This window comes from Anarhichas minor, unplaced genomic scaffold (assembly GCF_050575085.1).
Source record: "Anarhichas minor isolate MPS153535 unplaced genomic scaffold, ASM5057508v1 ptg000030l, whole genome shotgun sequence".
NCBI classification, from domain to species: Eukaryota; Metazoa; Chordata; class Actinopteri; order Perciformes; family Anarhichadidae; genus Anarhichas; species Anarhichas minor.
In genome coordinates this window covers 6,866,848-6,890,000 of record NW_027466476.1, presented here as the reverse complement: position 1 = coordinate 6,890,000, position 23,153 = coordinate 6,866,848, and the positions used below count along the sequence as shown (strand labels likewise).

The window sequence follows — 23,153 nt, the reverse complement described above, 5'->3', positions numbered from 1 at the left end:
ACTGAACTAGTATCCACTTTAACAACCACAACCCTCTTTCAGGCAGATTGTTTTCTTTAGTTTTAATATGGCTTTTAATACATCTGTCCAGGGCCGGCTGAGTATTTTCTTGTTTATCACCCTGCTCCATGTGCATTCACAGCTTTGACAACTAAGCTGCCCTGTAGGAATTGTTTGGGTAGTTAACATTTCACAAAAGATGTCTCAGTAGTCGTTTTGGGGGGGGAAATTAAGTGCTACTTCTCCATTTTGTCTAGATTTTCACAGCTTGAATTGGCTTCCACATTAATGTCAGAAGTGTCACACCCCGTGTTGTAACAGGGAGTTGATTTAAAGCCAACTTGACAGGACTGCATTTATGCTGCTTTGCATGGATGTCTTCTCCTCCCCGCCCACACTGTAACGTGCAACCCAGGCCAATTGACTATAATCACCCCTTGTGCAACAAGCCACGATATAACAGATGCCAGAGTCGCTGTAAATCTAGCAATTGACATAGTCACTCATTTACACAAGACATGAAATGAAAGGAGAGCCTAAATCAAATGTCTGGTTGGCAAAATCAAATTAGGGACATTTCTTTCATTTAAAGGCAGTTTTCATCAACAGGCTTTCATGGTGGCCAAAATGTTCGAGGTCACGGTAGTCTTATGCAACATATTTCACAGAGGGTGCCCATCGGTGGGGAATGCGAGGCCTGGATATACGAGCAGCGTCAGGGATTCTTCCTCAAAGGCAAACTGGTGGGGTGGTGGATGGCCTTGTGCTGACAGACATCAACAAGAATCTATGGGGCTGTTTGGTCAGCAGAAGAGTTTAGGCCGAACGGTGTGCAAAGAAAGATTAAGGTGGTCGAAAGAGATGGCAGATAACTGACAGCGGCAGCTCATGCTGACTCGGCATGAGCCGAGCTGATACACGCAGTGGTCATTGCTGGAGGAGCAGCCAGCTGAGGCCAGCCAGGGGGCAGCCGTCACACAGCAGAATGCCAAGAACACACACACACACACACAGTTCAACAGGCAACACACCCGATCCAGTGGTTATATCATGATGCGACGATACAACACGAAAAGCTGCCCTGCTTAGACAGCAGCCTTGAAGGACCTTTGACACTGTTGCAGCTGATTTGACTGTCTACTCCCTGGTAAACAGAGCTGATTGAAAGGGAAAATCAATGGAGAGTTTCCGATTCTGCAGAATGCACCCAGGTCCACGGGACCCACAGCAGTTACTGTCCGAAGCATGCATGAGCTGAAAGGTACTTTACCATGGCCCCTGTGAAGGAGTGTGGGTCACCCAACGAGGATCTCCTGCCTGGACCAGTCTGTACAGGAGGAACACAGAATGTTGAGAGATGTCAATCATATATGGGGCACAAAGCCATCATCCTCTTATATGTGGTCTGATCACAATTTAATAAATAAAATTCATTATCAAAATACAACATTGGCTATTCTGTCTTGTTATCTGCTATCTGTACTTCTTGTCACACAGCTTATTTTGGGAGGGCATCACTATTGATGACTGGTTTTGAAATTCAATAGTTTTATCTCATAACAAAAGTGTTAATTGACAATCTTGGACAGACGGTTTGCTGAAAATATATATGAAACTTCAAATTAATTACTGTTAACGTTTACATCAACATACAGGGAGGTGGTTGTGGTCATGTGGTACAATGTACATACAAGTTTATCTGGGCCTTAGGCCCCGACTACAAACTGCAAAGTCATCGATTCGATGACATTACCCATCTTCTCTCTCCACTCATTTCTCTACTGAACACTCTCAAATAAAGGCATCAAAAAGAGCAAATTTTGAGTCTCATCAACCAGATCACTGTATCTACTCCGGATGAAATGAATACCAGGAAATGAGAAACAAAACTAACACCCTTCTCTATACTAACTTGTAGTACTTTCAAGGAGTTCTCAAGAAAAACAATGCAAGGAGTGGCTGGATTTCGAAGGCTGGTGAAACTGCAGAACTACTTTATTTGTGAGATTGCATCAGGATGTGTAAATACTTTCTCAGGGAATGGGTCTAGGAAATGAACTGATTGGGCAGTCATGTTCAAAACATTCAATAGCAAACCAATTCACATGAAAGGACACTACAAGGGAAGGCTTGCCAAGCAATGGCAGGATTTAGGCCTTCGGTGAAGCTTATACTCAGTTGCATCAGTTATAATAAAGAGGGACAAATGTACCGGAGGACATATTTAAAAAGGAACAACAGATGGCTGGAAATGTTATGTTGGTTATGTGATTTAACTTTTAGACTTCAGTTAGACTTACCACAGACAATCAGTAATGGACAATGAGTAGTCCTGATGATCCTGTTTGGAAACTCTCACAAGTAAGACATGGAAATCTGTGAAAATGAAGGCAGATATGCAACTGAATAATAAAGCAAATGGTTTTCCATACAAACAGCAGACTTTCTCAAGCTACAGAGGCTCTTTTGATTCCCTTGCAAATATAGCTGTACTGGTGGTCAGAGTGGCTCGCATGCGAGCTCAGAGATACCACTTAAACGCAGTTGTGGAATGGAAAAAGGCCAATGGGGTATAGAAGCAAAGGAAATCTACGGTCTAGCCAACATACAGGCATGGTTCAGTCATGCTAACCGGCTATTTAATGTTTACCTTCAAAAAGAAACAAGAACACATTCATGCATAATATACATTTCAAACCCCTGCTGCTAGGTCAACACAAGCTAATGGGAGACATGGTAGATGTACTAGCTTAAAATAAACATTATGTGTGCAGGTAAAGCCAAATTATGTTGATATCATGACGGAATGTCCTTAAAGTGATATCGCCTAACATCTCTTTTTGAATCAGGTAACCTGTTAGAGATCTCTCAGCATACAGGCCCACAAATAGTTGTAAAGGTCAGCTACCCTTACAGATACTGAAATCTGATCTGAGAGTGTCGGTGAATGAGCACCTCAGCACACCTTTTGGGGAAGATTTACAATGCCAAAGGGCAGAAAAATGAGACAAAATTCCCACTGCAGAGAAGTCAGACCAGGACGTTGCATCTGCTTGTGAGAGTGTTGTGAAGTAGCAATGGGGGGGGTCATTAAGTCACTGACTGACGAGTCCAGCTCTGACTGCTGGTGCTACCTGATAAAGCATATCTGCCCCACACACACACACACACACACACACACACACACACACACACACACACACACGGCTCTGTTTACCATGACCTGTGTTTACGGCTCAGTGTGGTCCTGAGTTCAGGCTAAACCCCTTAGAGCCTTAACGGTACTCCTGTCCCGTGACACCACCACGCATCACAGGCTGCTGCATACGCAAGCAAAATAGCCCCAATCTACAACCGATGTTAGCAACATTCAAAAAAGAAATACTGACCGAGGCAATAAACTGCGTTGACTTTGCTAACTGCAAAAAGTTAGCTTCACTGAATTACATTAACGGTCAGATAGGCACTAAAAAGGATTAACGTTGACGTTAACTTACACAAAAGCATAACGTTGTGTGTCTGGAAATAACAGTGACGTGGGTAAAGAATAAGCTATAACTAGTTATCCCAAAACCGTACTAAACAATTCTGAATTGTCTTACGAGTGATAGCAAACCAAGTGCACTGTAACATATAACGTTAACGTTTTGTAGAAGCCATTTATTAGCAGAGAAAAGTCAGTTAGCTAACGTCAGTTAACTTATGTTAACAGGTTCGTCAGACAACTTCAAAAAACTAACGTCACCAACATGTCAACATGCAAAAGTAACTAGTTAGCTGGCTAACGTCAACATCACTGATGCCCTTCCCTTTTTTAGAGTAAATTAACGATACCATTAAGCTAGGTTGTCTGCAGCTAACGCTAGCTAACGTCAATAGTTAGCTAAATAGTTAAATTACTGCTAGCAAGCCAACACTTATGTGGATTGAAAGCAGCCGACATTAACGTTTACTAGTAAACAGTGTGGTGTTGTGTTGCTATCTCATAGTACTTTGGTATTTCCCATTTGTATCTTTGTGGCATAGACCAAGCCAGTAAGCTGGCTAGCTAGCTAACCTTAGCGGGTTTTGCTAGCGCAGCTCTCTGCAAACTGTTTTTGTTGTCATGAGATGGAGGGCGGAACCCAACACGGAGGCCTCTGTCAAAACACACCCGAGGAGAACGAGCACAACCGGCGGACTCACCAGAGAAAAAGGAGTGATGAAGAAGTTAAAAAGCCACAGATTCACCCGAAGCCCGTGCAATTACTAACGCAGCAAATAAACCTCGATCGAAATAAGCATTAGTCATATCCGAGCCGAGGCCAGCTTCACTGCGTCCCTCTCCAGCACCGAGCAGTCGTCGCCATCGCCGCGAATTCTTCCAGCCCAAGAACCCTACGTGAGCGAGTGACGTCATCGCGTCAGAGTCAACCCTCTGGGCGAAGGGGGAGGGGCCACAGACACGCATGCGGTACGATCATGTAAACACTGGCCTCGACTGTGAATACAATGGACGTAATTTAGTGTTTTGTAAATCTAGTGACTGCTAATTAAGCAAACAATGTGGAAAAGACTAACTGCTCTAAATATACAAGGATATATCATGTTTTAGATGAATATAGTATGTATTAGAGGACAGTAAGGTTTTATAGTGGGCTTTGGCATTCATTTAATTGCATTTATCTGTAGTGTGGTTGTTCCTCGCTATAAAGAAATAACAACACAACACAGCAGGATCTTAAACAATTATGTATTGAATGATGGCTTACATATGCAAATTCATTTCAAAGAGGCTCGGCATACCTTTGTCCATTCTTTAACATTTACTAGCCTGACATTTCAGGGCATTAGACAGTTATTTAAGCCTGCAGGACACTTCTCTTTATTGACTCACAGCTGACTTTCAAATAAAACATTTTCTTTGTGACAAACCCCAAGTGTCAGAGTTGTAAATATTGTTTCTATATTGACAACTCTGAATACAATCATTCAAATGTTGCTATAACCAATTGCCTCATTATTTAGTGACTAATGTCAATTACAAAATAAAAACATCTAATGTGTAGGGCTTTTGTTACTGGGTAACAAAAAGCCCTACACCCCTCTTAAAAACTGCTTTACCACAAGGCATTACTCCTGTGAGGATAATGCATGAGGCATATGATATGGCACAAAATAATCTTGATTTAAGTATTTACCTGAAGGTAAGTTATTGGGTTTCGGATTTGACTGAATTCATTGTGACTTTGTGAGAGCCAGATTTATCAGCTGCACCATGCATGGACTTCACTAATGTAAAAAGACTTTAAGTGCTGATTTAATGTCCCTGTGCAAGAACAACAACACAAAACACAGTCCTATCCCTTGTAATGAGACCAGAATGGATTCGCATGCAAAACAATGAGATGAGCTTTACATGAAGAGATAATGCATTTAAATACATTTCTTTTTCAGTCATATGTCCATGTTACCATGGAAGACAATGAAATCTCCACATTAGAAATGCCACCGCTAATCATACAGTATATTATGCACACAAAAAAATGGTGGTACGAAAACCAGAGAAAAATCTTCTGTGGCTCCAAGAGAAAACCAAAACAGTATTTTAGAGAGCAAAGTCTACTGATCTCAAAATGCAACCCATTAGCCTCATCCTGATAGCTCCAATCTGCACTGTACTTTGACACATCTGTGTAATGAATTACAAAACAGCAACAGCTCTCCCAACAATCCACCACTTGCTGTGAAAGTTGCATTTCCTGTATACACACAACTTCCATAGATCCATTAAATATTTAACGGAGTCATTCTCTACACCACATAATGTTTATCGTAGTCACCACCACCACTGATGAGCGCAACTGTTTCAGTAAAGCTTTAAAAAGCAAGACTACCCTGAGAGAAGGTCTAAAACGTGGGCAAGCTTGCCAGACCAGAACTGGCTTGAATGGGTTTGGTTTATTAAATCTGTACACTCTATTTCAATATAATCAGCACATTTTGTTCCAAGAATGTAAGATATTATTTTTTTTTTTAGTAATCGTGTAATATATATCTCTACATAATACAATCCAAGTCCTCTGAACTATGTAGACATGTGCAAGTGTTTTACTACCAACTTCAACGATACAGTAAAGGCAAAGACTTGTGGACACTAAGTTAGGATAATGTTGATATTTGAAATTTACTTGAGTCCTCACAATTATCAAAATCTAAGTGCTGTAAGTAGTTCATACACGAGGTATTGAATATCTAGTTAACTGTTCTGAGTATAAAATAGAGGCAAAATACATAAAGAACATCTTGCAAGCATGACAAAGAAACTTCTACAGACACGATACACAAGTGGTCAAAGATAATATGAGGGGATACCTGTAACCTTTTGTGTCCTTGAATATAGTCTACTTACAGATTGGATGCTTTCATGTTGATCAGAGGTCATACTGCATCATGCTCTCAGATAGATTTCGCCCACAGGGAGATCAATTCACAGCAGGCAACCTTTCATATCAAACTGCTCAGCTAAACATCAGCTCAGTGCTCAGCGGTTGAGGTGTTTGATCAAGTACGTATATTCTAACTACAATAAATGACCCATTTTGAGAAAGTGCACTCAATCAGGTGTTACCTGTGAGGGGGATCATAATACACATACATATAACGGAATTATTAGCTCCCTATCTCTTCAAACAGCAGCATATTCTTTGTAAAAGACAGATTTTGCTCATTAAAACTCGCCACTTCTGCACGTCCGAGGCATGATACAGAGTACTTTCCCTCCATTGATTCAAATAAGTGTGGGTCATGTTTATGTATAAGAATGAAACGCATGGTCATAGCATGATGTGCATCAACATAATCTGAGGTAAACCAGGTGTGTCTTGGCCTGTTACAGTCTGAGAACCAATGCCTTCGAGGGTCGGAGAGGTAAGTCTGAAATAAATCATGTAAACTGTACTCGTGTGTAGTGAATGTTTCACTTACTACCAAAAGCACAAGGGCCCTAAACTGTAAACCTCAAGGATTATACAAAGAAAAAAAGAAAAGAAAACACTAAAAGTACTCTACTCGTTAGATTTAACGTTTCCATTTTTTCATATTTTTTGCAGGGTTTTCAACTTTTTTTTTTTCAGTTGTTTTCGCTCAAGTATAATCACAGGTGACTAACTACAGAGGGTAACAGGGTCAGGTGAGTACCATGCTACATCAGGTTTAGAGAAGGCTATTGCAGACAATTCTACAACATGTACAACCACATTTTATACGTGAGTTACAAATATTTCAAAACATATCACCAAGAAACTAAGTACATACAAGATGTTGAATATTTAGAGTCTTAAAGGACTATCCCTCAGTCAGTATTAGGATTTCATGTTACTTGACTTAAACTGTCCAGTCTTACAGACAAAATCTGAAAAATTGCTATTCAAAAAGTAGCAAATTTGGTCAATGTCTCTTTTCAAATAGTTATAGTGCTTTTAATGGCTTAAGACAGGGGTCTTTTTTTAATCTCACCCAGTGGCAATCAACAGAACTTCAGTGTACATTTTATGACACCATAGCTGCAAAAGTCTTCATGTCAAGTCCAATTGGTAAAACAACAGCTAGTGCTGTCACATATATTTCAAAGTAGTATGCATTATCAAAAACAACAAAAGAAAACAACAAAAAAAACAAATACACAATTATAAATTTTTTTTCAACTCTTCAAGTTCTTGTAGGGAATTCAGCCATATGTTATGTTCTGCGTTCCCGTTTCCTATGAGTTATCAGTCTGAGAGGACAGGCCTTCAGGAGCCAGGCTCCGTTCAGGCTTCTATTGGAGACTCTCCTATGTGCCGCGAGGGTCTTCAGCACTAAATACAGTAAAAGGGGACTTAAAACTCCCATTCCAGTGTTTCTTCTCGATTGGCTGCTCTCTCTAGCCTGTGGATGATGTTATTGAGGTTGGCCATTTTCTCATTGCGTCTCTGAGTGCTTCTGTTGAGTTTGGGGCTTTGGAAGGGAGGGAGCTGGTTAGGGTCCAGGCTGTGATTGGTGCTCGTTGAGGGCGGATTGGGCAGCGAGGGCGATATGGGAGCGGAGGAGGAGGGGACGGGGGACACTGACATCATGAGGCCGGGTGAAGATGCAGCAGAGGGGGAGTTGAGGGACACCTCCAGGCTGCTGCGGCAGGGCTCTGACGAAGCCTTGAAGCTGACGGGGTCAACAGGTGACTTCCCGGAGTCTTCCCCCTCGTGCCTGGACTGGATGGTTCTCTGGGGGCCGTCTATGGAGACTGTGCCAGGGTAGAGCCCCTGAGCCTGGCTGCTCATCCCCTCTTCCTGCCTCAGGCTCTGGCCAGCCGAATGGGGCTCGCGGTAGCCAGCGATGGAATCCTCGTGCTCGCTTTTCAACTGTGGGAACTGTACCGCTGTGGAGAAACACTGGACTCTGGACTGTTTCATGGAGCCCTCCTCCCTCTCGTCTTCCTCCTGTTTGACATGAGGCAGTGCGGTGTTGGCGCTAAGAGGAAGGATGGAGTGGATGTGTCCTGAGAGCTGCTGCAGCCTCCTCTCCTCTCCGTCAGACTGGGGGCTCCGCGTCACTGAGGGGGAGTAGCTGTGGTGCTCGGCATCTGTGTCATTGTCTAGCAGACCCTGCATCAGCACCTCCCGTCGCATCCTGGACCTGCGCACAGACAGACTGTTAGACAGACAAACACTCAAATGTCAGGATATTCAAGTTTTAAATATATATTTCAGGTGTGTAGTTGCAGCTGGAAGTAAATGTATAGTAGTGATGAAAACAAAAGAGGCAGCCATTAGCAGACTATAAAAAGGTCATTGGACTGGCCTGTAGTTGTGGAACCAGTTGATGACGGTGTTTGTTTTGAGTTTGAGCTGGGAGGCCAGTATCTCAATGGTGTTTTGAGAGGGGTAGGGCTCCAGGAGGTAGGCCTTCCTCAGGGCTTCTTTCTCCTCAGCTCCTAGCACCACCCGAGGCTTCTTCGCCTGGCTGTAGGGGCACAGGTCCAGCGAGGACAAGGCCGGACTCACACACTCAGAACGAGTGCTAGGCGAGTCGCTGTCCGAGCCGGTGGTCAGCAGCCCGTATCGTCTTTTTAGATAGGCTGAAGGGAAGACAGTGAGATTACGACGTGTAAGGGGATTACAAAACACCAGCACGTTCTCAAACTTGCACTGAAAGATATTACAGTGTACACTCCGGGTCCCCACCTTTCTTCTCCATCTTCTTCATGGCCCTCAGCTTGTCTATGTTGTGTGGATCATTGAGCCACAGCTGCATGCGGACAAACGGCTCCCTGCCTTTCAGGCTGAGTTTGTGCCAGGGTTTGGGCCTGGAGAGCAGGTCAGACACCGAGCCTTGAGTCAGGCCCAGGATGGTCTCCCCGAAAAGACGCTGGCCTGTGGGAAACAAAACATACACAGCAAATGTCGGACTTGCGTCTGAATTCATAAGCAGTGTCGGCTTAACCCCACAGTGTGAACGTCGACCCACCTAGGTTGTTGTCTGTCAGCACCTCCTTGACCTTCTTGGTGATGGCGTAGGTGTCTAGCTCCGAAGACATGGCCACTATCTCTTGGATACCCAGTGGGTTTGTGGGCTGATGCAGGGCCATTAGGCCAGGGGTGGATTTCCCTCCCTCTGGGTGGGGGGGCAATCCCATGCCCAGGCTCTCAGGCTGCTGGTTCTCCTTGCTACTCTCCAGGGAGAGGCTGACGGGCTCAACCAGAGGACTTGGGTGGCGCTCTGCTGGACTAGGAGGCGGGGAGGGCGAGGAATGGGCCGTCACTGGGCTTATATCTGGAGAACGGAGGCATCACAAAAAAAACTGTAAGTCTATAGCCTACATGTAACCAAAGTCCCACTATGTAGGGTTAAATACTGCATCAATTTTTGTTTTTTAATTCAGCATTTTTTTTGGTACCAAAGCATCCTAAGTGAGATTCACACTTGATGTGAGTGTGTGTGTTAACTGCAGTCTCACCCAGAGCGTGGACGTGGTTCGGGGGCTGGCTGAGGCTCTGGCCTAGCTGGTCCAGTAGCCACAGCTGCATGCGGATGAAGGGCTCCCTGCCTTTCTGGGTCAGCTTGCTCCAGGGTTTGGGCCGAGACAGCATGTCGCTTACGCTGCCCTGAGAAAGCCCCAGCACCTGTGAAATACAATACGGGTTAATATGTCGTACCTACACATGCTGCTAACAACACATGTGTAAATAATGGTTGATTTTCCAAATTGTTACCACACAAGAAAAATATCAGTTTGCCTCAGTGATACACTTTCAGCAAACAACCACTAGAGGGAAGCAGCACATCATAAATGTTTAGCTTGAGTCTATTCAAATACTGTCAGATGCAGTTTATGGAGATGAAAAAAATCCATGGTGAAGTAGAGTGCTGATGGTTTCTGTGAGTATGATCATAAATTAATTCACTAAGAGAATATGTCTGGACATGAACAAACAAAAAATGTTTTATTAATGTTTTTTTTTTCTTCTATATTTTCTTTTCGATACATGGATAAAATCTCAACACACACCTGAATGTGCCAGAAAACATGGTCAACAGTCAAGTCTTTACAAATATGAATACCTCGAACGGAAAAGTCTCAAGCTGGAGAATCAAGACTCGAACCCTTAATATCATGAAAATAAAATCTGCACCATGAAAGCTAAACATGTTGATCTACTCCACAGAGGATGTGATAAATAACAAAGGCGTGTAGGAAAACACCCGATGGGATTTTCTGGAAATAAAGACATTTTCTGGAGCGGAACAAAAAAAACCTGATACTTGTACAAACATAGAGAAGCTCAATTCAGGAACAATGCTTATAAAAGGCAGCTTTGTGCATTTCCTCTTCGGCTGCATATTTGTTACAGTGGATGGTTATAATATTTTAGATAGATTTTAACATCTGACTAAAGTAAAACACATTTTTTAATTATGATTTCCTTCATTTTAAGGAACAAACTTATCCAACACTGATACCACCCATTTAAAAAAGTATTCAGCTTTTGTTACTGAATCAACCACATTCGACTAATAACTAGATTTAGACGATTGAATTGCAGACACACAGTTGAATACTTATAATAAATCTTACCATCAGAGTCGATTAATCACCACAAAATTCTTACAAGCACACTGTGCCACAAAGGAAATTCCATGAGAGATGAAAATCGTACAGACTGGAAAGACGTACGCGTGTGTGACAAATACACAAGTGCTTTAACTCTTTAGCACTTTATTCTTACAGGTTCTTTTTTAAGCTGCCGTGCTGTCAATGTCAAGGACTCTCTTATGGTCTAAGATGGCTGTTGTTTTTGTGATGTTTTTTATTTTACGTTAAGCAACGGACTGTAGCACTGTGCCCAAGTCAAATTCCCCTTCTGGGACTATAAAGTTGACTCTATCTCTAACCACAGTGAGAGCTATTCATGTGCAGAACATAGTGTTGGGGTAAAACTTATGGCCAGACTCCCAGAGGTTCCACAAGGACACTCATCCAGGAAGTCACAAAAGATCTCAGCAGAACATCCAAAGAAATGCAGAACTCTCAGCTGAGGACAGTTGATGGCTCCACAATAAGAGAGGGATGGAAAAAATTGGATTCAAAGGAGAGTAGCAAAGTGGAAACCGTTGCTCTCTCACATGCAGAACAGCCCGGAAGGCTTTTAGGATAATGGCCTGAAAGACTCGTAAAAAGTGGAACTTTTCAGACAACGCAGGTTCTAGCATACCTGGTATAACAAATAATCCAATAGGGCTGAGATACGCAGAGCTGTACCTGAAGCCACTGTGGTATGATCATCATACCAACAGTCAAACATGATGTTATTAGACTTGTTATTATTAAGGGAAGCATGAACTCTGCCCAGTGCCGAACTCTTATAGCACGGGATAATGATCCAAACCGCAAAAACAGATCGGAGATGCTGAAAAAACAAAACAGGTTTTGCAGCGTGCTTCACTTTTAACGTGTCTTTCTGCATAAAGACCAGGTTAAATTCTTCCACTGTGTGTGAGTGAAAACCTGACATCATATTATAAAACCGGCTGCGGTTATTGCTGCTAAAGTGGTGCAGCCTTTTATTACATTTAAAAGGGGGGCAATTACTTTTTCACATGGATGATCCGATTGTTGCATTAGATAAATAATAAAATGTGTGTTGTGTTTAGTCAGAAGACCTTGGTCAATATTACACGCAGTCTGAAGATCTGAAAACATTCTGTGTGACAAATATGCAAGACACGGCGAATACTTTTTCATGGCTCGGTATCTGTGACAAAAAACAAGCCTGTCCGTGGAGATGCTCCGGTTTGTGAAACCTTGATCATGGTGCGTCTTGTGACAGACAAGGGGGAAGGTACTTAAAGCAAAACTGACTTTACAATTTGGGTTGCAAATTGCAAATCATTACAGACAAATTAATATTATCTTAGAGATAATTATCATTATTACCTAAAAAATAATTTAGTCAATTCAATATACCAAAATGTTTATTGTATCTCATTACAACGTGATTGTTCTCATGCCTTCCACATTTATCGCAGTAAGAACAGGTTCAGCAGAGCATTAGCAGGCTGCTTGTGTTGCCGCATGCATGAGTTTTTTTTTTTAAATGATAAAGAGCAACATCTGACCTTTTCACCAAAGATCCTCTGACAGATGCCGTTCTTTGCCAGCTTCTCCTTCACCTGCCTGGTCAGCTCAAGGGTGTCCACCTCTCGGTACATGTACATCTCATACTGCTCTGGAGTCAGCGGTGGCACGGTGGGCTTGAGGGCTCGGGGGATGTACCCCGGGTAGTAGGAAAGCCTTCCGGGCCCAGGGGACTCTCCACTCACCGATGTGTCTGACTCCACTTTCACCTCCACCGGCCGGCCCAGCACCAGCTCGTCCTCAGCAGCGGAGGCCTCCTCGCTGTTGGGGGGACAACACTCGCCGTTCTCCAGACGGGGCCAGGGCCGGGGCAAAGCGGAGGGCCCGGAAGAGGAGGAAGACAAGGAGGGAGAGACTGAATTGAAGGGCAGGGAGCTACCTACGCCACTGATCACCATTGACCCTCGCTCATGAGACCAGTGCTGGTCGAAGTAGGAGCCCACTTCACCGATCTCTGATTTGACTTTGCGGATGATGTTCTGGACAAAGGCGGCCGGGGAGAGGACACTGAGGGGCGTCTGGGGGCTGCGGATAGGGTTGGCCATGCAGACTGTAACGCAGCCTCCCTCCTCCTGTTTGATGGAGATGGGTAGAGGCAGGCCCCTGGAGCGCTCTGGGGGCCCCAGACGCTCTACCTGAGGTCCTGAGCTGGCAGTCGGGGCCCTCCCGCAGGCCTCCATCTCCATCAGGGCGTGCTGCTGGGCCTCCATCTCCCTCCTGGCCTGATCTAGGATGTTCTTTATGGTTTCGTCAGAGCTGCTGCCCGGCCCGTTACTGCTTCTGCCTGATGAGCTGTTCAGAGACGACTTGCCTTCACCTAAACAAGAAAGACCCACACTCTGACACTGACGCATTCTCAACTCGCCTCTCCAATTTAGATGCAAAGAAAATTCATCGTATTTGATAAAAAAAGAAAATCAATCAATATGGCTTTTAACTATGACGTATGACTCGCAGCTCCATCCTCACCTCCCCTCTGGGACTGGATCTCCTTCTTGGCCTGCTCCAGGATATTCCTGATGGCGTCGTCTGACCCAGTTTCAGGAGTTCGGATGCGCGGAGTGATGCTCCCTGCCACAGAGGGTAACAGAAAGAGATAGAGGAGAGAGGAGGGGGATGAGTGGGATGGTTGATCAGAGAGCAGTTCCAAGGCTTTGCTTTTGACTGGTAGATCAATGGCTGCCTTTGAGCGCGTGCTGTCTGAGGTTGCAGTATACGGGAAGCTCAACTTTCAAACGCTGTGAATCTAGGGAGAAAACAAAGTTTAAAAGTAACACTACAAACATGGCAGAGGAAGCCGCGATGAAGTCAAGGATGAGGTCCAAGTAGATTAGAGGGTTTAAACGTACACAGGTCCAGAAGCTGAGCCACCAAAACAAGATGGCATAAGTACATCTGCTCTAAAAACTTGTTGGTACGTCCTTTGAAAACTCTCACAGCAACTGTTTTTTTGTATATCTTATTTTGGTAGCTTTGGCCACCTATGGAGACCTGTTTCACTTGTTTTATCTAAACCTTTTATTTTCAAGACAGAACAAGAGTGAGAGTAAATGTAAATCTAATTGTTGACTTTAACTCCACTTAAAGTATTAAGCATGAGTCTACATTTTTCTTATTGCCAACAAATGCCATGACACGACCAAAGCCAAGTACATTTTCTCAAGATGTTAATTTTTTTAAAGGGTCACAAATATATACTTTAATTTCTCAGAAAAGGCTCTCTTCCAACAGCTGGGCACTATAGATTTCAGCAAACGTTGCTCAAACAAGAGTAAATATTTTATTTGTTGGGGACTATATTCAGCTGCCGATGAATGAATATTTGTTGTTCTAGTGAGTATTTCCAGCAGCAGGACGCTGTATGTGGGATTGAGTCAAAATAAACTACAGAGCCCATGTTCATGACAATGAAGGAACCTGTCATCCAGTGCAGCAGTGTGGCTCAGGGATGTGTTTGTGGACAACAATGGAGCACAGAGGAAGGAGATTTATCAGGCTTTGGCTACACACACAATACTTCTTAGTCAGATAAATTCATTGTTGGTTTTCGTCTATTCATAGATTTGTTGGCATTAAGAAATATATAGAATATCACCAGACTCATCCTTTAACTGTCATTGTAAATGCAGTGAGTGAATATGAATGACATTTCATTCACACTTCCAAAACAATGGTTTAGAAATGTTTAAAATCCATCTTTATTGCTCAGGCTACAAATACAAATAGAGCGTTTTCATTCTCACCTGAACCTGCATACATTTTCTGTCACTGTCTTTTCCACTCACCTCTCTGTCGGACCTGGATGGTCCTAAGTGCTAGGATGTTCTGTTCATCGGAGATGAACTGCTTCATCTTAATGAAAGGTTCTTTGCCTTTCACAGTCAGCTTCCTCCAGGGTTTGGGCCTTGCCAGGATCTCACTGACCGAGCCCTGGGAGAGGCCCAGCACGTAGTGGCCAAACACACGCTGGCCGATGTTATGCTTCAGCAGCTGCTCCTTCACCTGGAAGGCGATCTCTGCCGTGTCCACTTGGTCATCGTCTCCCGCAGTCGAGCTGCCGCTTTCTGACTGGTCGCTGGGCAGGCCGGCGTCGACGCTGCCCGACCCCACGGAGCCTTGGGTGGCTGACATGAGGGCGACTTTGGCTGCATAGAGGGCGGTGGGGAAAGCCACGAGGCCCTCCTTTTTAAAGTGTGGGGAGAGGAGCTGCTTGTGAAGGATGTGGTCTCCTGACAGTCTGTCCCCGGAGCACGGCGACACGGAAAATGGACGGGGCAGATCGTGGCTGGAGGAGGAGCCGTCCAGTGTGGGGAGACCGGGGCTGGGGGAGGGACGGCCATCCGCATGAGAGGAGGACGAGTGGGAGCCGGGCGGCCTGCCAGTCTCCCTACCTGCATCCTCAGAATGGTCATCATCTGGTGACAGAAAGCAAGTATAACACATGCTGGTTAGTACAAGTGTAAACAAATCTAGTAATTAGTATCTAGCTGATAGCAGATATTTCATTAATTCAGTAGATTTTAGGGGAGAGAAGGGTATAACATGCAACCTACGTCTCAATGCTGGAATCTGACCCGGGACATTGCTGTTATATGGCATGCGCTGTAACCACTCGGCTACTAAGGCGCTCCAAGATGTTTAATTAATTGACTCACTTGCTTTCTATCCTTGCAAGCGCAAACTAGTACATCTTGCAGGCTCAGTTTATGCAAAGAGATTTAAGCATTGAGTCCAGAATTGATTGAGACTGACCAATGAGAACCAAGCAGTCATTGAATTATGGGGAGTTTTTAGAAACTTGCTTCTTTTTCGTTAAGAATTGTTCGGTTGTCTATTTAAACTACATTTAAAAATCAAACGTGAGAGCCATTTAGTTTACCAATGCTGTGCAAAATGCGGGCCTTATCCACCAGGTATTTGTGAGAAGGAAGAAAGGCCTCTTTATGCAGCAAAATTGCCTCTACAGCCTTGGAAGAATCCTATACACACACAAAAACACACACAAGAACAAAAGCTGTTAATGTTCGATTAATCAATAGCAGCGGCTGTAGATATCCTTATAATGGATGACGATCAGTGGAGCATTCAATGGCACTGCTGTAGTTTTTCTTCCCCGACACCAAGAGAACATTAAGAAGAAACCAGAGGTCTAAGAGAAAGTCTGGTTAAAACTGAAATGGTGCAGGAGCATATATATATACCTGGGACGAGCTGCCATTTGCTGAAGCCATCTTCATGACCTTTAGGATACTACGGACAGAAGCAAACGTGCAGAGAAAGTCATTTTCTTGGGACTAAATGTTATTATTATTGTGAATGACTTAAACACATTCAGCCTACACTAAAATGATCACCTGAGTTCAGTTTTAATCTCTTCATAGTCCATCTGGGATTGCAGTTTAGCTTCTAATCTCTGAAATGGAAAAACAGAAGCAGCGTGTTTTAATTCATGTTAATGAGGGTCTCATTAGTTATCAGAGGACTGAGGAAGGTGTTAGCCGTGTTCTGTCACCTCTCACATGTCGCAGCCACTCACCTCGATAGCTTCCGTCTTATAGGCAAGCTGGCGCTCCAGCTCTAGGATCTGATTGGCCGAGGTCTCTTGGACTTCCTGTAGCGTGAACTGCAGTCGCTGAATGTTTTCTAGAAGTCGGAGGATTTCGCGGTCTTTAGCCAGCAAGGCAGCCTCCAGCTGGGAGGGCAACACCTCGCCGTTCTCGCTCTTCTCCTGACAGGGTGAGAAGGAGACAAAGCGTGAGAGAGGGAGGGGAAAGAATGTGATAAAAGGAGTATGGGTGGGAGAAAAGGTGAGAGGCCAGCCGGTGAATCAAAACCTCTGCAGTGTTGATATAATTCCAGCAGTTGGAAAGTGAGAGAATTTCACTTCAAGTAACCATTAATACTGCATTTAAATTTTTCTATAGTGACTGTACCTGACAAAAAGGTAGTAGATGCAACATGCTGACTTTTTAATCCAATGCGTTGTACACAAGAAATCTGTCTACATTTAGGTGTGTTAGTCGTAGTTTGTCAATTTCAAAGAGGAGATATTTATGATGTTTTAAGACCTTAAACTATATGTTTAATATCAGTTAAGTTAACCAATCTTGTTCAGTTTCTTAAAATATTTTGTTTATATATTTTTTTCTTGTGTTGTATTTGTCCTGTACTGGGCAAATGGGTGTTGCTGTTATTTACTTTTGCACATGTGAATCCATGTCTATATAGGTCCTTGAGGAGTCATTGGGGAATAAACTCTAAGTCTCAGTCTAAAAATAAATCTATATTTTCATTATGCACCACTTACAGCAACACCTTAAACTTCAAAATAAAACCTGGGGGGACAAACATCACCATAGTGGACATGTTGACTGAGGAAGTAAACTACAAAGTGGCAGAAACAATGATGTGTAGTATCCTAAAAGCTGTCAAAAATAAGAATCTAGAATAACAGCCTTGCGGTTGTGTGCCTCCGTCAGCCAAGTCCGTCTCAAAATATCATAATTTTATCCTATTAGACACTTTGACACTGAAATTGTCATAATTAGCATTTTAATTTTTGAGTTATTGCCAAAAAATGTGTTGTGTGAGTTCACACTGACTAAATCTAGTCAGTTCATCCTTGAGTCCAAGTGGATGCTTGTGCCAATATGAAGATATTCCCTCCAGGTGTTCCTGAGATATCGCATTCACGGCAGACGGAAAAAAACAAAAAACCTCTGGCCACAGCTGTTGCCGACGCAGAGGCATGAAAACAAGCATCTTAGATCCTCTACTTAAGTAAAAGTAGCATCATCACAATTTATAAACACTCCATTATGTGCAGAAGTGTGTGAAGTAAAGGTATGAAGCATTATTATCCAAATGTCCTTAAAGTATCAAAAGTAAAAGTACACATAATGCAGGAAAATGGCCCTTGTTTGTATTATATTATGAAAGATTATATAATTATACAATATATATATATGGTATTATCATCAGTGATGCATTAACATGTAAGCAGAATTTTAACGTTGCAGCTGGTCGTCTTATTGTAAAATCTGAAAAGTAACAAGTAACTCGGATGTCAGATAAATATAGTGGAGTAAAAGTTCAATAATTTCTCTGAAATGTAGAGAAGTAGAATCACAAAGTAGCACAAGATGGAAGTAATAAAGTAAAGTACAAGTATCCTATAACTGTACGAAGGTGCAGTACTTGAGTAGGTTCAGTTACATTCCACCACAGAATACATGTGGTCAAAAATCAAATAATGGGGTCAGGTGGTTCTTACCCTGCTAGTGCCCTCTGCTGGATGGCAGCTCCCTGTCGTGGCTCTCTGGCCACTGGCTATCTGCTCCTTTAGCCTCTCCACTTCCCTCTGGGCCTTTTCCGCTCTCTGTGCACAGACATGGCATCACAGCGTTACCGTTTTCGTAGACCGGCCGCATCAATTGGCTAATGAGATGATCAAGGTGAGAGCATACACATAGATCAAAGAGGGCGTCCTTGCTCTGAGATTTTAGAGCCGAGTGAAAAACCTGAGTATAGGGGCCCGCGCAGACGAGTGCAGCCACTCGGTTTATTCTGCTGAGGGGGCTGTTTAGTCAGCCCACTTTATTCCCCAAACTGTTTACCTGCTCTGTCACACCCGGCCTGCTAATTAATGATTCATTTTGAGAACATTTATCTAGGAGCTGCTGGCAGAGAGCAGCAGAGGGAGAAAAAGAGCACGAGAGAGGAAAGCAGAGGGGAGAAGAAAGGAGCAGAAGAAAAGAGGTATCACCAGGAAAGGAAGCAATCAAGGCAGTGAGATAACTAAGAACCCTGGCGTTTGGCGCTCCGGCATCAATCGCGCTCGGCAGTCTGCTGTTGTCTGCTGAGTGGAGCCGTGCTGCCATAGCGCCCACCGACAGGGGCTCAGGTTTACACTCGCTAATCACACACTCATGGGAGGGGAGGTGTAGGTGGGAGGAAGAAGAGGAGGGGGGGGGAGGGAGGGGGACACAGGACGGAGGGTGTCTAATTAAAGCCGAGGCTTGATTACAGGAGTGATTACTTAACGAAGGAGCATCTCAATCAGAGAAGTGCAGAGGAAGACTGTACTCACCTGGTTTGCTTTCTCAAGATTTGCCATGATGGCGTCGACCTCCTCCGCCCTGGAACAAACACACCCGGTCAGATAACCGCGGGATTACTGAGCCATGTTCACAGCTATTATATTATCACAAGTTTTGTTAATAAAGGACTTTGTTTTCTTCTTGTTAAACAGGTCATCTTACACCACTCTTATCCATAATCTCAGACATATGCAAATGTTAAACTCAGAGGTGTTTCTAATATTTTATCCACCACATTTATATCAATGAGGGTAAATAAAAACCTCACAGTATAACAGTGTACAGTTACACAGCCTCCAAAGTGGCCAAATCAACACCTCTGTTATTTTAAACCAAAACTAAAATCTTCAGTGTGGGACTGTTGCATTAGTTTTGGGTGTACCTAATAAAGTGTCAAATAATAATATCACTGCCCCTTTGTTGACACTTCAGTAACATACAGCGGAACCGTAGCCAGGATTTAAGAAATAATGAGGTCATAAGTCCAAATTCCTGCAGCGTAACCACACACACCTCCATGGGAAACATTTTACCAGCCTCCAAAAAAAGTGTATATTTGAATCAGTTCATTGAACTGTTCAATTATACTTATCACCCTACAGGATTTCAAAGCTTTGTACAAAATATTAGGAAAACTCTGGAAAAGAAATATTAAATACAAAAACTAAAATCACATTAAGATATTGACTATAACAAATATCATAATCCAAAAAGTGTAATTTGTGTGTAATGGTTGATTATAAAGTCCTACAGGTCACTGGAAATCACAGATACTTAGGAACAGCACAGATGAAATGACCCCTGCGTCCTTAATCATATGTCTCTCCATAGATGTACAGTACGTATGATTCATATCCTCAGAACTCATACATCCCACAACCAGAGTAGTCTAATTTAAACAGAAACTCAGCAGGATTATTCATGAGGTTTGTTTGAAGTTCAACAGTTTCATTTTACACACGTGGGACCTGCTTTTCAAAAGGTAGATAGGGATGAATTAACGAGGATGCTGTGATTGATTTAAATATATGTACATAGGGTTTTCTCGAGATTCGGGACACAGTAGTCCTTTTCACCAAAAGAAAAATGTGTTCAAAGAACATATTAGACTTTTTTAAATCCACATTAAAGAAACCACATTCAGCCGAACCTTCATCATCCTTCGTGTTTGCACTTGACTGCTCTTATTGTCTCACATCAGGCTGCATAGTTACCTGGAGTATTAGTGATCCAATGGAATCATTACGATCAAAAAAGAAAAAGACAATACTATATCTACAGCGACATGTGCAATCAGTCGGATAGTGAAACATTCTCAAGCCAAACCTGCTAGCATTAATGACTCTCAGTGTTGTGTGGTGCAGCCCTGGTTTCAGAGGGTCTCGGCGATGCCCCGGTCCCATCAATAAGGCCAGAAGAGATGGCGCCCCGCTGACAGCAAACACTAACAGGTGTCAGCTCCACGTTTAATGAACTTGTGCAGTACGGAAAATGTTTTGTATTGATTACCTGCTCAGCTACTCAAGCCGAAGCAGACAAATTGTCTTTCTTATCAACATTGAGGAAACAGTCAGTGAGAGTAATAAAGGCCGGCCCGGCGTTCAGAGGCTCAGGGTCAGGGAGGGAAAACTGCAGCTTGGAGCTCTGGGGTCGGGCACGGAGGAAATTGACCAGGACAACGCAAACACACACACACACATACACACACACACACGGTATGACACACAACATAACAGAGATGGTCTTTCAAACTGCAGCGGCACACGAAAAGGTAAGCCCAAACTGAAAATGTGTCCAATCCAACAAAATGGATGGCAGTGGGTCTAGAAACATCAGTTCAATTGCGCCATGGATTAAGCCTGGGAGAAAATCCATTAGCAGCGGCTGACTGTGCTCTGGAGCACAACCCAAACAAAGGAGTGTTTACTTTGAATGTCTATCGACATCCTTCATACAAGCTCAGATTCATTTCAGGCGTGCGGTGGATACATTGCGCTCAAAGACCAGGACAAGGTAGAGTGTTTTCTGAAGCAATCTTTAAATGGAGCAATTCTTCTTGAGGGCTGTCATGGCCCAGCTGCCAGTGAAGGCAAACACAAGAACTCTCTCATCGACCTGCATTAGTGGCTGAGTCACTCTCTGCCTTTACAATGGCATTCCTCAGCTCTACACTGGACATGAGTTCATGTAGGCAAAACAAAGAAGACTTGAAATGCTACAACGAGCGCCAGTGAGGAAGGCCACAGAGAATGGCAGTGCCCACGACGACATGAGGGAGGGGCGAAGACATATAAAAGTTTGTCAGAAACATGTGGTACGGTCACGTCAACACAAAATGTAATATCGGAGGCAGACTCTTACTTGTTTGTCATCTCCTGGTTGTATTTACACCGCAGGTCCAGCAGCTCTGTCTGTGCAGTGTCCAAAGCTGGTGAGAGGCAGACAGCAGGAAACGTGAGATATTAACTGACAGAAAACACATGAACCATGACCTTAAAGCTACATTACTGAATACATTTGCCGATGTAATTTGTATCTGTCCTCCGAATTTTCTTGATAACCGTTCATCCGATTGACTTCACACTTGGCGGGTGTCTTGCTGATGACCCAAGGAAGTGCAGTCTTGTGTTTGAACTTGTTTGGACGAGTAGTTTTCAAAAAAACTGCAAGCAGCCATATCGAAGGCCAAGCAATGAGCCCATTGCATTGAACGCGCTCTGCTCTAGTCTTTTCAAAATACAAGTCAATCTTACTTCAAACACTGCCGACGTGGGGACACCATGAACAGTCAAAGAATTCATTGAAAGAGGATGTTAAACTGTTACACATGATGAAAACAAAATTGTATTCATAGATGTGTCAGTTTGAACCTTTGTCAACAAAGCAGCGAGTGCTTCTGTGTTTCAGTTCACAGTAAGCGCACACGTACTGGCTCAGGTTGAAATTAAATGTAACAGCTACAGTACGTGTCAGTGTTTAAACCACTTACATGAATGCAGAACCTTGATCTTCTCCTCGGCCTCTGATAGTCTGTCAGACAAACCAACATTGCCGCTCTCCTCCTCCTCCCTGGGAGAAAAAAAACCCTGTTATTTCTCTACATCACGGCCACGTATTTAAAGCAACTTAATGCCATGAGACAGAAAAAAAACGTGTTAATCCCACCCTTCTACCAGCGAGAAACAGCAAGTGTGACAAAGTTCACAAAGACAGATTTTAAAAACCTTTCAATGTTGCTGTCACTACAACCCAACATGTCCCCAGGACCAGCTAAATGGGGGACATTGAGGCATTTTTGTACAGGGTTACAGATTGAAGACAAATTATCCTTAAAAATGTAGTATTGTTGCCTTAAACAGCACTAACATAGACTGACAACATCTCTGCATTGAAAGAAGGTTTGGAACGTTTAAGGGTTATCCTTGGCAATCTTTCATATTATACCAAAAATAATATCTTAATCAAATGTCAGTGCTCTGTGCTGTAGGGATTGGTTTACACATTATAGGTTCAGTAGGTAGCTTGAATAGAAACAATAACTTTGTCATATTTGCTCAAACTGTCACTATATCCTGATATGTCCCATTTACAAGAATCCACCGCGCCCGAGGGGAAAACAACCAATCAGAGCCGAGGAGTCTCTAACGCGGCTGTCAATCACTGCTCGTGAGGCTCGTGAACTCTGAACTGTCAAACTACGCAGCGCGAATGTTTTCAGAAATGTATCTCACTGTTTAGCTTTGAAATGAGAAAGTTTGTGACCCGGCCGCCATGTTGAAACAATCGAGCCAAAACCAAGCACCGCCCACCGGCCAGAGCAAACGTTCTCATAATTAGAATCTTGATTCATATTTGATCAGCGCTGCCTAGTTTGACAGTTTGATTGGAGTTTGCGAGCAGTG

At 43.3% G+C, this 23,153-nt stretch overlaps 2 protein-coding genes and 1 long non-coding RNA gene across 5 annotated transcripts in view; 1 reads left to right on the top strand and 2 right to left on the bottom strand.

Moving 5' to 3' along the window:
• The window catches only part of LOC142964208 (uncharacterized), a 1,812-nt gene extending 365 nt beyond the window's left edge, over positions 1–1,447 (top strand). The window contains exon 2 of the long non-coding RNA XR_012957516.1: positions 1–1,447. This exon is cut by the window's left edge and continues 146 nt beyond it. This is a non-coding gene — a long non-coding RNA (uncharacterized LOC142964208).
• mtmr3 (myotubularin related protein 3) overlaps positions 1–4,387 on the bottom strand; it is a 25,023-nt gene extending 20,636 nt beyond the window's left edge. For all 3 annotated transcript variants that reach the window (XM_076104423.1, XM_076104424.1, XM_076104425.1), the window contains exons 1-3: positions 4,186–4,387; positions 2,301–2,376; positions 1,271–1,327 (exon numbers count right to left, since the gene is read on the bottom strand). In XM_076104423.1, the coding sequence (XP_075960538.1) occupies positions 1,271–1,273 (3 nt within the window). In that variant the 5' untranslated portion in view covers positions 1,274–1,327; positions 2,301–2,376; positions 4,186–4,387. The remainder of the gene's footprint in view (positions 1–1,270; positions 1,328–2,300; positions 2,377–4,185) is intronic.
• A 3,472-nt stretch (positions 4,388–7,859) lies between these two features.
• cux2b (cut-like homeobox 2b) lies at positions 7,860–22,507 on the bottom strand. The gene is made up of 17 exons (XM_076104997.1): positions 22,476–22,507; positions 22,241–22,320; positions 21,613–21,679; positions 19,242–19,290; positions 18,426–18,530; positions 16,689–16,880; positions 16,507–16,565; positions 16,354–16,402; positions 16,032–16,131; positions 14,938–15,567; positions 13,622–13,723; positions 12,634–13,469; positions 9,974–10,139; positions 9,484–9,789; positions 9,201–9,389; positions 8,818–9,094; positions 7,860–8,652 (listed from the first exon to the last, which is right to left on the bottom strand). The coding sequence occupies exons 1-17, from the start codon at positions 22,505–22,507 to the stop codon at positions 7,860–7,862; spliced, it is 4,032 nt and encodes a 1,343-aa protein (XP_075961112.1).
• Between the last annotated feature and the right edge of the window lie 646 nt (positions 22,508–23,153).